Source organism: Perca fluviatilis, chromosome 2, assembly GCF_010015445.1.
Source record: "Perca fluviatilis chromosome 2, GENO_Pfluv_1.0, whole genome shotgun sequence".
In the NCBI taxonomy this organism is placed as follows: domain Eukaryota; kingdom Metazoa; phylum Chordata; class Actinopteri; order Perciformes; family Percidae; genus Perca; species Perca fluviatilis.
Genome location: NC_053113.1, coordinates 20,975,328 through 20,989,232, shown reverse-complemented (window position 1 = coordinate 20,989,232; position 13,905 = coordinate 20,975,328). Strand labels below are relative to the sequence as shown.

The 13,905-nt window shown below is 40.2% G+C and overlaps 1 protein-coding gene across 3 annotated transcripts in view; it reads left to right on the top strand.

Moving 5' to 3' along the window:
• Positions 1-13,905, top strand: part of igsf11 (immunoglobulin superfamily member 11) — a 116,936-nt gene that overhangs the window by 91,543 nt on the left and 11,488 nt on the right. For 2 of the 3 annotated variants that reach the window (XM_039826337.1, XM_039826326.1), the window contains exons 3-5: positions 3,953-4,116; positions 12,076-12,283; positions 12,728-12,883. In XM_039826337.1, coding sequence (XP_039682271.1) covers positions 3,953-4,116; positions 12,076-12,283; positions 12,728-12,883 — 528 coding nt within the window. Of the gene's footprint in view, positions 1-3,952; positions 4,117-4,464; positions 4,474-12,075; positions 12,284-12,727; positions 12,884-13,905 lie in introns of all 3 variants that reach the window. The other variant, XM_039826335.1, reaches the window with a different exon arrangement.

Below are 13,905 nucleotides of genomic sequence, written 5' to 3'. Positions count from 1 at the left end.
AACGGTTCAAAGTACTTTTTAATGAAAATGGTATCAAACAACAGTATAATGGTAAAAACCAATGTTAGAAAATCCCTTTTTTTTAACTTTTTTCTTAAGTGTAAAAGTGCTAGCTTTATTATGATTTAGATGCTTCATCTATTCAGGTGGTGCTCATTTTTGTCTTATACGCTTAGTATTTTTTTTATATTTTGTACATAATTATCTATTGTAAATGAATGAATTGACAAAAACGTTCAAAATGAATATATAAAGAGATAAGTTGCTGTTTTTGAAAGTAACAGCTTCCGTTTACCTGTGCAGATTAGCAAATGCATCCATTTATTGGCTTTGTTAAGGGTTTATTATCCAATCACAGACAGGCAATCTCATTTTGACAGTGTTCCCAAAAAACACCAGGAAGATTGCTCACAGATAAACTGATAACTTGCCAAATGTCTAGATTTAACAAACTGAGTCTACCGTGAAGAGGTAATTTAGCTAATCTATATAGAGCCATTCTAGTGAGGTAGTCAGGTGACTAGGGCAGTTGACTAAAATTCAATCAAAATAACTTCTTCGTCTTTGATTGGGGCCTAATGAGTGCCACGTTTCAGCACTCAACTATTACAGGTATACATACTGTGGGCAGTGGATAGACAGAATCAGGGAGATCAAGCATGGTTAGTTTTTGCTATTTGGTATCAGTCAGGCTGGTCTGGGTCCTGCTGAGCTGTGCCTCGGGGCAGCTCAGGGCGGGAAAAAAGAGCAGAAGGGAACAAGATGTTTTTTGATAGAAAAATAAAGTTCTTGGATGGTAAACCCAATGAGATGGACATGTCATTTACATCACAACTATGCACTGCCTGGAGACATGAAGACGACTGCAGAACTGTGGTTCACTCAGCCCTGGGCAAGAATGGAAAAGAAACAAGCAAGAAAAGAAAAACAGGGAAATGTATAAATTAACCGCTACTAGCTTGTCTTTGAGAGTATTTCCTCTAATCAGTAAAGTTTGCTTCGGACTAGAATAATGTAATTTAGACGGAACTGCAATATAGAGCTGGGCGATGTGGAAAAAATCAAATATCATGGTCTTCTTGATCAAATACATCAATGTTGATATTGCAGCGATATTGTAGGGTTGACTATAGGTGCTTTCACAAAATATTTACACAATGAGAGTTTTGATAAATAATCACGAATAATGTGGCTCCAACGACTAAGTGGGGAAAGGCAAATAATAAAACGACTAGTAAGTTTGGTAAGTTCAGAAAATGACGTCATTCTGTAATGCAGCCTTTAAAATCAGGAAAGGACATCACTTGTGTCATATCACAATATTAGGATATCCAACATTTAATACGATATCTAGCCTCATATATCAATGCTGATATATCGATATATTGCCCAGCCCTACGGCTATATTCTTAGTATCACAATAGCAGAAAACTGAAATGTGAATACGGTACATTCTTTTTTTATCTAGCCAAATTTGACAATGATCCGTTCACCATTCATCCCTCACATATCAAACCCTTTACAGTATTCATTCTGGAAGAGCGGTTGTCTACCGGACATGCTCCCAGAGTAGCACTGAAGAGCTGGCATAAAGCTTTGTCAGAAGTGTATGCAATACTGAGGCAATGCCAGGCAACTGTGCAGTTTAGTTGGTGAGCTGTCGAGCCGTTCCCTTCTCTGTCTCTCGGATGTGTCCCTACAGGGCTACTGTACATGTTACCGATGACATACACAGATGAGTTGAACATGGCAGTGGGTGGTATGTGTGTTTGTGTTGGATGGCATTTGAGTGCATATGTGCACACTGTATTGTGTATGTTTTTTTTGCTTGTTTGTGATTTTGAGGGTGTGTAAGTATGTGTTTCTTCTTTGGTCGTGGGAGCTTACAGGCTCTGTGCGCAGAGGTTCCCTAATCCAGTGTTTTGAAATGAGCCCTCCAGCTGTTGTGGGCTTGAGAGACGGCTGCCTTGGAGGAGGCTTAGGGACGATAAGATGCTCCTTCTATCTTCATTTCTCTAGGACTTTCTTTCTTTCTTTCTTTTTCTTTCTTTCTTTTTCATATTTTTTCCACACGTAATCTAGCACATTTAATATCTATGTGGCCATGAGATTAAACACACTTACACTGATCTAATGCTGCCAATACAATTACACATCCGGTTATGGTCGTAACCTTTTGTGTGAACTTCCACCACGTTGCTGTTAATCCTCCAATAAGAACATAGGTTGATCGTGCGCATGAAATGAACATTGTGTACACAGAGGATAGAAGCAGATCAGATTACTGGTGACCTAAGACTGTTATTTATTAAATTTCTAATGATGTCCTGAGATTGTAGATGTCATAATGGAAGCTCATTAGCTGCATTGTGACGTACACGCTGAGGAGACTGTCGTGGTGCTTAACATACAACTTCTTATTATTTAAGCAATTAAGTTACAGTGAGCAGTCAAAGTACTGTAAATGATACATACATAGACATTCCAGTGGAATATAATGTCTTTAAGTGAAATCACTTGCATAATTCATGGTAAGTCTTTTCATGAATATAGCTCTTATGAACCATAACTGAGCGGAGCAGTTCAAGCGCTGCCTATCTCCCCTGTGCCAGCAGTGAGCCTGCAGGGTGTATGGTGTCTGCCAGCAGAAGTAAAGCGTAGGAAGTCTGCTGGTTTCAGACAGACAGAGAGGGAGCAACAGGCAGTCTGTCAGCTAAAATATGATGGTGATATTCAAAACCCCAAATCGGCAGAAATTACACTCAAAGCCTGAAATTCATAGCAGATGCCTTATATTTTGTGACCTAAAATATAATTCAGATAACTTAATTTATATGGTTGGTTGTGAGATTTATATTTTGTTGTTCAAGGTGATCATTTACATTTTGCTTGACTTCTACGTACCACACAAATGACATGCTGGTGGTTTCTACTATTGGCTTATGGCAAGAACATCATCTTACATTATCACTAACAAGGACGATTCACAGGACATGATCAATTATCTGTAATCATATTAGTGCCATCTTCCTCCTCACCATGTTTAGATACGATTACTTCCCATTGGGTTTTTTGGACATGGATACATGCTTGTGGGGGAGATATAACTTAATTTAGGCTGCAGCCTAATGTCTTTAGCTGGTCTAGAAATAGGATCCTGCATGTACATATTTGTCTCTGTGGGTCTGTTGTAGCTGACAGCTGAGTCCAGATGAGGAAAGAAACTATTCAGTTTCTAAGTTTGAGAGGATATACCTTTTTGTTGCACAAGACAACAAGCTAACATGTTTTAGTATGCTGCATGAGCACAGGAAGCAGCAAAATAACCATCACTATCCCCACTTGTCATGTTCATTTAGTATGTATTGATACAGACTGTGTTCCCATGAAAGCAGCAAGAAGCAAGTTGTTTTAGGAAATGAATAACTCAAGAGACAGCCTATCGTGTTTCCCCATTTAACTATTACATATTTCATGTGATCCTTCACAGTGTGGTCTACTGTAGATGTTTGTTTAGCTGCTGAGAGCATTTTAAAAAAAATGAGCTTGGTTCAGAAATCATGTTTGTTTTGCTGTAAAGATGAAAAGGCAGCGGGACGCACTGAGAGATTAAACATGATTTAAAAATATTGTACAGTCACATGTAGTTGGCAGAGATTTTGCCCATTATTACTTGTATTACAGACATCCCCTCCTCTGTCTATGTGTCTGTCTTTCTCTGACCCATTAAAGGCAAGATTTCCAATGTCACTCATATAAGTCAGTCAAATAGCTTGCATTAAGTGCAGAGATTTATAAGAACAATTGTGAAAGATGCATCTGTTGGGAGTTGTAATTGATATGTTTAAATATCAGCTTCGCTCTGTCTGTTCTCCTCTTCTACTTGTTCACGCCTTGGTTCAGTATGTGCTTGTGCATCAAGAAACTGATCACTGCCTCCTTCCTTCTACAGTGTGTGTGCGGGCGCTGGATGTGACGGTGTCCCAGAGCAGTATTCAGGTGGCCCGTGGCCAAGCAGCCATCCTGCCCTGCTCCTTCACCACCAGCGCTGCCCTCAACAACCTCAACATCATCTGGATGGTGATACCACTGTCCAATGCCAACCAGCCAGAACAGGTAACGTGTACAATACGTCACTGATGCACCCCTTCGATCACAGTGACACAGAGAGTATTCCTTGAGCTTCTTCAGTAAAGAAGCATTGAGAATCAGTGCTGGATTGAAGGAGTTTTGCAAAACATATTGTTGATATTTGGACCCAGCAGACAGAGTTCTTCAAATCAATGTATTAACTGTGATGAGAGATGTATGTAGATCTTAAACAGCCAGAGCTGCAGTGCACTGTTTAGGTACTTACTGAGATGTATACTGTACTACTGAGATGCATGTAACTTGTGTTTTAATGCAACATTGCTGCATACGCATCATTTGGATGTCTCTGCTGCCTCCCAACACCAACGTTAGTCAAAGCAGGTACACAAGACTTGGTCTGTACTAAGGTGTGCTCAGATACAACGTAAAGAGAATTGAAAAACTTGAGAATTGAGAAATATGCACAATCCACAGAGAGATAATCTTTGGGGTTTGAGGGACATCCAGCACAGTTACATGGCAGCAATGGCTCTCGATCATGGTGATGGTCATTAACAAAAGTCCAAGCTAACATGATATATATCATTTTTATATATTCTCTTTCCGGTGCATCTGAACGCACCTTTAGGGTATTAATTATGTAAGTTATAGATATTAGATGACTATATTAGAGTAATATAGATGTGTGTCCATAGTTTAGATAACTCTCACTTTCCAAGTGTAGCCTGCAGGACAGCAATGTCATGTAGCACTTTTCTCCCTTTCATCAATCTAATGTAAAGCAAAGAGCATCCTGAAGCTCATTTTATGGTTGTGGATTTGTTTGGGAACATTGGCAGCAGTTTAATTAGCACAAAAAAAACACGATTTAGGCTTCAGTTTTGTCTTACTGGCGTTCATTTTTTCCCACTCACTTCTTACCATTGTCCCCTCCCGGCTTGCTACTCTGATTTTATTTTATTTTTTTCTCACCTTCCTTTCCTCCCCCCTCTTTCTCACTCTTACTCTTCCTCCGCCCTTGCGGGACTTCTGTGATTCCATTTGAGTTGTTTAACATGCAGCTGCAGGCCGTACAAGCTCACCTGCCTCCCTTCACTTTGAACCCCGGCGCTGGTCGGCCGTCCAAATAATACAATCATCTTCTGCACTAATTACCTCACGCCCACGACAGGCTCTATATCGCAGCTGTTCACACACACAAACACCGACACACACACAAACTGGCATTACACTGCTAGTCCAAATGGTGTACAGATCCACATGCATACAAGCAGGGCTCATATATATATATATATACTGGCTTCACACATAGCCTGCATGCACAGTGCACACTAAAAGTGTGAAAAAGACTTACATCCACATTACGAGTAATGCTCCCATGTGCACACCTGTGCATAAGGGCTAATGAAACTAAAAACAACAGTAACATAAACACATGTAGTCACTTTACTCGTTGATGCATGCATGTGACTGTTAGATGACAGGCAAGTGATCTGAAACATGTAGAAGGCTGCATAACATGTATCGTGTTCCCATGCTACACCATCACACGGTATTGTATCACATGTGATATATACTGTACATAGATGTAAACCTGGGACATTGAGTACAAGCACAGTGCTGCACACATGTTTCTAAGGGTGCATTGTTAGAAATTGAAAATTAAATTACATGCATACAGTGACACACACAATCCATGCATTCACACAAAACAGGGTGAACTACAGTTCTGCAATCAAGTTGTGAAGTGTGAATTTGGTGAGCTGTCTAAAACGTGAGTGATGAAATAAAGTGCTGCGTGGGACGACCGTACAAGTACAAGGTCATTTTAGAGGAAGAGAATGTCAAAAATGATTACAGTTGATGCTAAAAGCCATTAAGAATTACTGAACAGAACTCTATAAGCTTGCACACCCTCACAACCTGTGTTAGCACTTTAGCAAGTGCACTCACAACAGCACGAGATGTGCTGGCTTTTTTGACTTTGCAAACATGGCTGTTTGTTGTAGCCCAGATTAATGCTGTTGTGTATTTGCTTAGTGCTTCGACTTGCCATGCTGTTTAAGACTTCACCCTGTGGTTTACAGCCTTAAGCCTACATGGTTGACTCCACATTATAGGCTATATAACTTAATGAGTCAAGTGTGAGCATTATATATTATGTCTGTGAGTGGAGAAAGTGTGCCAGCCTGGTGCATCTAGAGTCTGAATACAGTCTGAAAGTACAGATGATAGGCTATTTAAACCAACTATTTCCATTAAAAAGCTATACTTTTTTTTTTTTTTAAACGGTTACAATCAATATTTTTAGACAGTGGACCAATTTCAACAATGGATCAAATAATGTGTAATGTGCAAGGAGTCACAGTTCCCGTCAGCTCCCCTCACCTCCACTGAGTTTTATTGCATCACAGCTCTTATAACGTTGTTTTTAACACAACTGTTTCAAGAGAAAACTTTGCACAAACCCACTGTTCACCATCCACCCAGCACCAAAATAGACAGACACAGTTAGCAACCAGCCGATGAAGAAATTGGAGCAATTAGCTGCTAAAGAGACCGGTATTGTTTTTTCTCAGGAGTTGGTGGAGACCAAAATAGAGCTAAAAGACTGAATATTGGATTTACCAGGTGATCATAAACATGTCGGGGGTCCATCTGAATGGCTCAACACACGTCGACCAACCCTCCTTCACGACCCTCGACACAGCCAGGGTATGGCGCAGGTCTGAAGCTGACCGGAACTTAAATAAAATAAATATATTTTTATTTTATATGCACATCAATCAACATTTCTGTAAATGTGCCAGTGTTAGATAGCTAATTTTCCTAGTAACCCAGGATCCATGTCTTTATGGTGGGAGGAAACACACACAAACATGGGTAGAACTTGCAAACTCTTTGCCCAGACAGAAGATTGAACTCTGCAGTGCCAAATTGCTATGAGGCAGAAGTGCTAACCACTGAGCAACTGTGTCACCCATTAATATATTAATTCAGTTATGTTTATGTTTACACATCTTTCAACCAACTCAATGAAAGAAAAAGACGGAGAGAGATGTACTGACTTGACTTTTATCTTTTAATTAATCAATGCAATTGAGTGTAATACTTTATCCGTGAGGTGTATGGAAATACCCTGCTGCGTAGTGTGGAGTCTTGTTAAATGCCTTTATCACTCAAAGTAGAATCTCTGTCTACACTTCAGCCTTTTTGTGGTTGTAGTACTGTTCAGGAGCTCAGGATTACAGCATGTAGGCATGTAGATCAGAGGAGTGCCAGTGTGTGTGTTTGGATGTGTGCATGTTCATGTAGTGTTTTCTGTGTATGTAATCTGTCTATCGTGCCGTTTTTGTGATCAAACGTCCTGACCTCTTTCCTCTGGGCCGCTAGGTGTGAGATAATCCAGATAAACACATACACACACACACACACACACACACACACACACACACACACACACACACACACTAGACAATGGTTTTATGTTTCTGAGCTTTTGTTTATCCTCTCTAAACTGTTTGCTGGATATCTGTGTTTAGGCTCTAATAAAAGCTCCAGGTTCACACTCGCCTCTGGCACCACCTGTGAGAATAATTCCTGAAACAGATTTTGTAGTTGCAATCATTAAAATAGTTTATGTATCAAACAATTATATCCAACACTTTGGAGACATTTCTTCAGTGTGGTGATCCTTGCAGTTTTATATTGTCAGTGCCTGAAATCCAATTTTGATACATATTCTTTACTTGCTCTAGTTGAAGGGAGACATTTATTGTGGAGGTTTTATCACTTCAGGACTGATGAAAACCTTTTTTGTAGTGTCATTGTATCATTTCTAAATGATTTTCAGTCTGGAAAACAAAATAATTAAATATGTTTTTATCAATTCCTGGAAAGGGGGCTGTGTTGATTTTTGTAACTTATAAAGTGAAAATTGTGCACTTTGCGGTGAAATGAGGCTCTGGTGAAATTGAGGTCATAGAGAATCTGTTGTGCAGAATTGATGTTAATCTGTAATTGAGAACATCTGTCACAGTATTTTAGATGATCTGATCCTTATCTGGACCTAACAATCTGCCAAAGGATAGATCAAATAGACGCTGCATTCACATACGCTCATAATATGAACTTTTGTCGCCTCCTTTCAACCCTGCCTAAAAAAAAAAACATTGAACAAGAACACATTTCAGATGAAGCCAAACATGACATTCTGTTTGTCTGAGGCTGTAACTCCTCTCTGTGGGGAGGCTGAAGAGAGGTTATACTGTATCACACGCTCAGCTTCAACACACTCTCTCATATACACTATGTGATACCTTTTATTGATCTGTAGGGAGGAAATTCATTTTTTATTTGCTTGCCTACCTCCAGGGACATCAGTATGCAGAGTCAGCGACCGTACAGTCATTTACACCAGTAGGGTTTGAAGTGTCTTTCGAGCATATACATTCTTACTGATAGGACTTGAACCCTTACCTTTTACCCGAAGGCTGAAGAACACAAAACCACCCTGATCGCTGCCAAATCAAGATCACAGTCACACCATTGGTAACAAATTTACACCTTCAAGATAATAATATCAAATGTGGCCAATCTACCATCAAGCCTACTATCACAATGAATTTGATTCACACTTTTCTGACACCAAAATGTACTGTAAATTTAGGGACTTGAAACTTGAAAAGTTTATCCATCACAGTGATACATTTTTACTGTATCACTGCATGGTAATGCCAATGCAGAAAGTCACTGCTTGTAAGGATGTGTTGTACATTATACTCAGATATCATTTGCATGTAGTTTTCTGATGTTGTTATAACCATAAAGATCTGATAACAGACTTATTCATTTCATGGACATTCTTTATTGGCAGTTACTGCAGTATCAATGGATCAATGATAATCCTATTGTTGTATTTTGTATTTCTACCAACAGTTTAAACTCACTCTGTGAGTCACATGTCTTTTTGGCTCCTATTCCAACCCCAGCTGTCTGCGGATATGGAATTTCTCTTTGAATTTCCTCTCTCTCATGAGGGTTCTTCCATTTTTTTCTTTATGTATTACAACAAAAGCTTTTTGCTCCCCTTGTCTTCTTCGATACAGTACCTTGTGTTGGGTTGTAAACTGTTGCTAATGCAGGGCAGGCCTGAAAAGCCCAATGAGACACAATTAGTTACTTGATTACTCAATTACTTGATATGACCAACATTGAGACTTTTTAAATCAGCACTCCCAAGCAATGATAAATTAAACTAAAACACAAACATTTTGTAGTATCCTTGAATGCACCACAGAGAAAACAGAAACACAGCTTTAAGCTGATCATTCTAAACACTTTACTGTACTGTATACTTTGGAAAATGACTGGCGAGGTTACTGTAAGGATATACGCATTATGTAGTTTACGGGCTCAATCATGCAAAACCACCAGTTTGAAGAGATAGTGAAATGGATCTGGGTCCATATAGTTCAGAGCAAGTCTCAGTGGATAGATAGAGATAACAGTGGCAGCTTAGAGTTAGTAAATTGATGGGAGGCTGTGGGGGTTTAGAGGTTTATTAAGGCTTTATTGAGGCGATGGCAGTGTCCCTCATCTCTGGGGCCAACAGGGTCCTTAGGGTCAGTCAGAAGTAGGCTATGGTTGTGAGACTAACACAGTGCAAGAGAATATATGAAGGTTTACTGTGCGCATCCACTTGTGACTTACAGGCTGGATTGTAGAGCAACAGAATGGGATGTAGTTAGAGTGTGAGTGAATGCTTGCAGCGGATGTGTGTGTAGGGTTTAAGGAGGGAAAGGATGTAGCAGAGGTTACCCGCTGGGCCAGCAGTGGGACGTCCAGCTAGTCCAGCTAGAGTTCTTAGGGCCGTGCGCCATCTGAGTGCCAGCCATGACCTCTTTTCTCCCTGCGCACAGCTACAAAGCCAACCGGGTCATGGGAGAGTATGAGGTGATTTACACACATAGCTATGGATGGATCAACATGGGGGACATAAGACATAAAATCAAGAATATGACATGTTTTAAGCTGGAAATACAAATTAATGTCAAATTAATGTTCATTACAGGATTTCTTTTTCGACATACAGTTATTCCTTTTTGTTGCTTTTTTTGTAAATTTCAGAAAACTAAAACTCACATGAACACAGAAAAAACAGTTACAGGTGTAAGATGCACCACAGTTAAGGGGCTGCTTTAATCCTCTGCACACTCATGGACACACACACGCACAGTGTTTGTTGCGTGTGAGGCCAATTGATTGGATCACTTTCATCGAGCATGCAGATTATATTGTTAGGTCATCAGGAATGTGTAGAGCCAGGTCATACTGGTGCCGTCTGTTACAGAGGAAAACAGAGAGGTAGGCACAGACAGACAGATAATGGGAGAAAAAAAAATTGACAGGGGGAAAAAATGAAAAGACAAGATATAAGTGAGACCATACAGTTGTTAGACTGAAAAACATTCTGTAGAAGAACAATCACACACATACACTTGCAAACACAACTCCAAACGGATACACTCCCCATGACACACACACATAGACACACACAAACACACATACGCAGAAGATGCAGTTGCAGGCTCTCATCACAGCTGAGGAGCTGCCTATTCATCTGCACATAAGAGGACAAAGCGAGCGTACTGCACTCAGGAAATTGCAGCCGTGCAATTTACAACCGTTAAGCAGTGGTGGAGGACACAGTCACATACACACTCCTGCATTTTCATCAGAACTATCACTCTCTCACACACACACACACACACACACACACACACACACACACACACACACACACACACACACACACTGGTGCTGGTTGTTTCCCTGCCTGGGTCTTTGAACAGTTCAATGAGGGCTCTTTTCACCAAAGTGAATAGCCCCTCTGATTCCCCTCCATGCTTTGTGTATACGTGTGTGTGCACATGTCTGTGTGTGAGATGGCGTGCGTGTTTGTGTGTGACTTGTGTGCACATTCCATGTGTTTGTGTGTGTCCTCTTCATCTTTTGTGTGGGCCCAGCTGAGGGGAGAGAGCTGTTTTGCATGTGGCTCAGCCTCACAAACGAGCTGTTTAGCCCCAAGTTTGAGGCCTGAGGGAAGCTTTTGAACAAATTGATCCTTCATTGCTCTTTAATTTGGACCCGAGACAAGCTTACCTCAGCCCGAAGGCGTGAATTCATCCTCACAAGTGTGTTCTCACTGTGATTGTTCTCAAAGGTCAGTGATGTAATGATACAGAGATAGGTTTTGGTTAATTTCTTGCTGAATTTGATTCCTTGTGCAGAAAACTTCCTGCATTGCTACTGTTGGATTCATCAGATTGCAGTTTGTATGTTTCCAAGTTAAAATGTTTTCAATTATGCATACCATTTAGTGGATGCTTTTATCTGAAGAGCCTTATTCTATGAAAGCATATTTTTAGTATGTACTCCTTACCCTGGAATCTACCCACTGAGCTAGAAACATGCACTTACAAATAAAAGGTTTGTTTCTCTATCTGTCTGTTTGTTTCTCAGGACATACAAGTCTGCTCACTTCCACACTTTCCCTGTCCACTGTCAAGCTGTCTTTCAGCCTCTTGGTAGAACAAGGTCTCCCTCTAGTGAGAGATATCTGTAACAGGCCACTAGAGTAAATGTCAAAGAATCACATAAGATCCTCAGTGACAAAAGGCATTGAGTTCTAATGACTTTAAAAACATGGGCACCATCTGCTACATTTATTTGGACAACAGAAGCAGATTTTCTTGATATAATTAAAAATCACTGAATTGCTGGTTCTCAATATTTAGTTCTCTTATCTTTTCCCGCACATTTTTTCCTCTGACCTCTTTGCCACCAATGTCTATTTCTGCCTTCCACCCTTTCCCATTTACTTATCTAATTTACCAATTCACTACACACACTCTCTACTTGTTTACATATGTTACCTTCTCTGTCTCTTTTCCATCCCCTCTCCATGACATCCCAATCCAGGTGATAATTTACCAGGGAGGCCAGGTGTTCAGCCTCGCCAACCACCTCAATGGCCGTGTGGGCTTCGTGGCCACCATGCCAAGTACAAGTGCCTCCATCTTCATCAACAACACCCAGCTGTCCGACACTGGGACCTACCAGTGCCTGGTCAACAACCTCCCAGACAGAGGGGGGCGCAACATTGGCGTCATTGGGCTCACTGTTTTGGGTAAATAGAATTCTTCTTTTTCTAATGTATTAAATATAAGAACAGTTTCTTCTATTAGAAGACAGGAACAACATTTTAATATGCTTTGGTCACTACATTAACTGAGACCGTGTAGAGAAGAAAATAGATGTTATTGTATGTGGAGTTTGAAAGAACTGCTGCTTTTCAACCTGCTTTCATCTGATATTCAGTACTTTGTAGAGCTATAAAGACAGGTAAACAACAACAAAACATAGTCATCATTTTATTCAGTTTGTAAGTAACCAGAAAAATCTTTTAAGACAGACATTTTAAAACAGTTTGCAATAAAGCAGAATGCAAGCACTATTGGATTAATGAGTCTTCAGCTTTTTTGAATATGAAATTCCCTCTGCAATTAGGAAAACATTAGATTTGCTTTGTAAAGTGGTTAACACGACGCCGCCCACTCTCTCCATCTGCCAGTGCCCCCCTCAATACCAGCATGTCGAATCCAGGGCACGCTGGATGTAGGCAGTGACATCATGCTGTTCTGCAGCTCAGAGGAAGGCATTCCCACACCGTCCTACTCCTGGGAGAAGCTGGACGCGCTGCCCAAGCTGCCGCACAACGCCATGCAAGGTATTACAAACAAGCTGGCCGTCGGAGTTCCCTTTTGCCCCACCTTTGCTGGTAAATCTCACACACATAGCGTAGCTCAGACTCAGCAACAATCCCACCATCACCGCCACCTGTCATGTGCCAGGCCCAAACTACTGCCCACCCAAGGCCCACCCTCTCCAACTGAACCTGCTGAGAGCTGATGATGGATAGATGGATGGATGGAGTGATTCAATCCATGTGAATTTGTGAATGAGTTGGTCAGGAATGTGTTTGTGTAATTGGCCCATAGGATTTGTGTTGTTTTTATGTCCTTCCTCATTCTCTCAAGCTGAATACCAACTCTGACTATTTCTTTTGTACCAGACCGGTGCAATCACTATGGCCATACTGCATCAAATTTAGCTAAGCCATGACGTAACACCCATCCAGCTACTGTCAGTATAACAGGAGCAGATGTATAAGAGTTGCGTTTGGTTTTCAGCATCAGAGAGAACTGGTGTAGTGGACTCTCCTTTCTTTTCCAGCTGTGCCCATTGCACAGTCAAAAAACCTTCATCACCAGTCACTGTCTTTGTCTGTACACTACTGGTCAATAGAAGGCAAATATAAAAAACTTAATATTAATCGCAGATAGCAGATTCCCACAACAATAAAGTTAATATTTTTTTCTTATATAGATCCAGACACAAATATTGTAGACACTGTGAAATGACTGTAAATTTGAAGCTGAATCAAAAGGAGATTGAATACATGTCAATTATCAGTATTTGTGAGATGCTAATGACTAAATTGTATCTCACCAGAATTGCAGCTGCATTGGTAAAAAAAAACTGTCATAAAATAAAACTTACCAGTTGAGGTATGTTATAGTTACATTACACTTATTGTATGCTGTTTACATTATTTTCTTTAAACCCTGATTCTGTAAATTAAATGTATATAAGTATCGACCATTTGAGAGAGATTTTTGAGATATTTCAATTCAAGCTATATGAGAAAATCAATATATAGACCAACTTAATAATTGTATTGTAGAACTT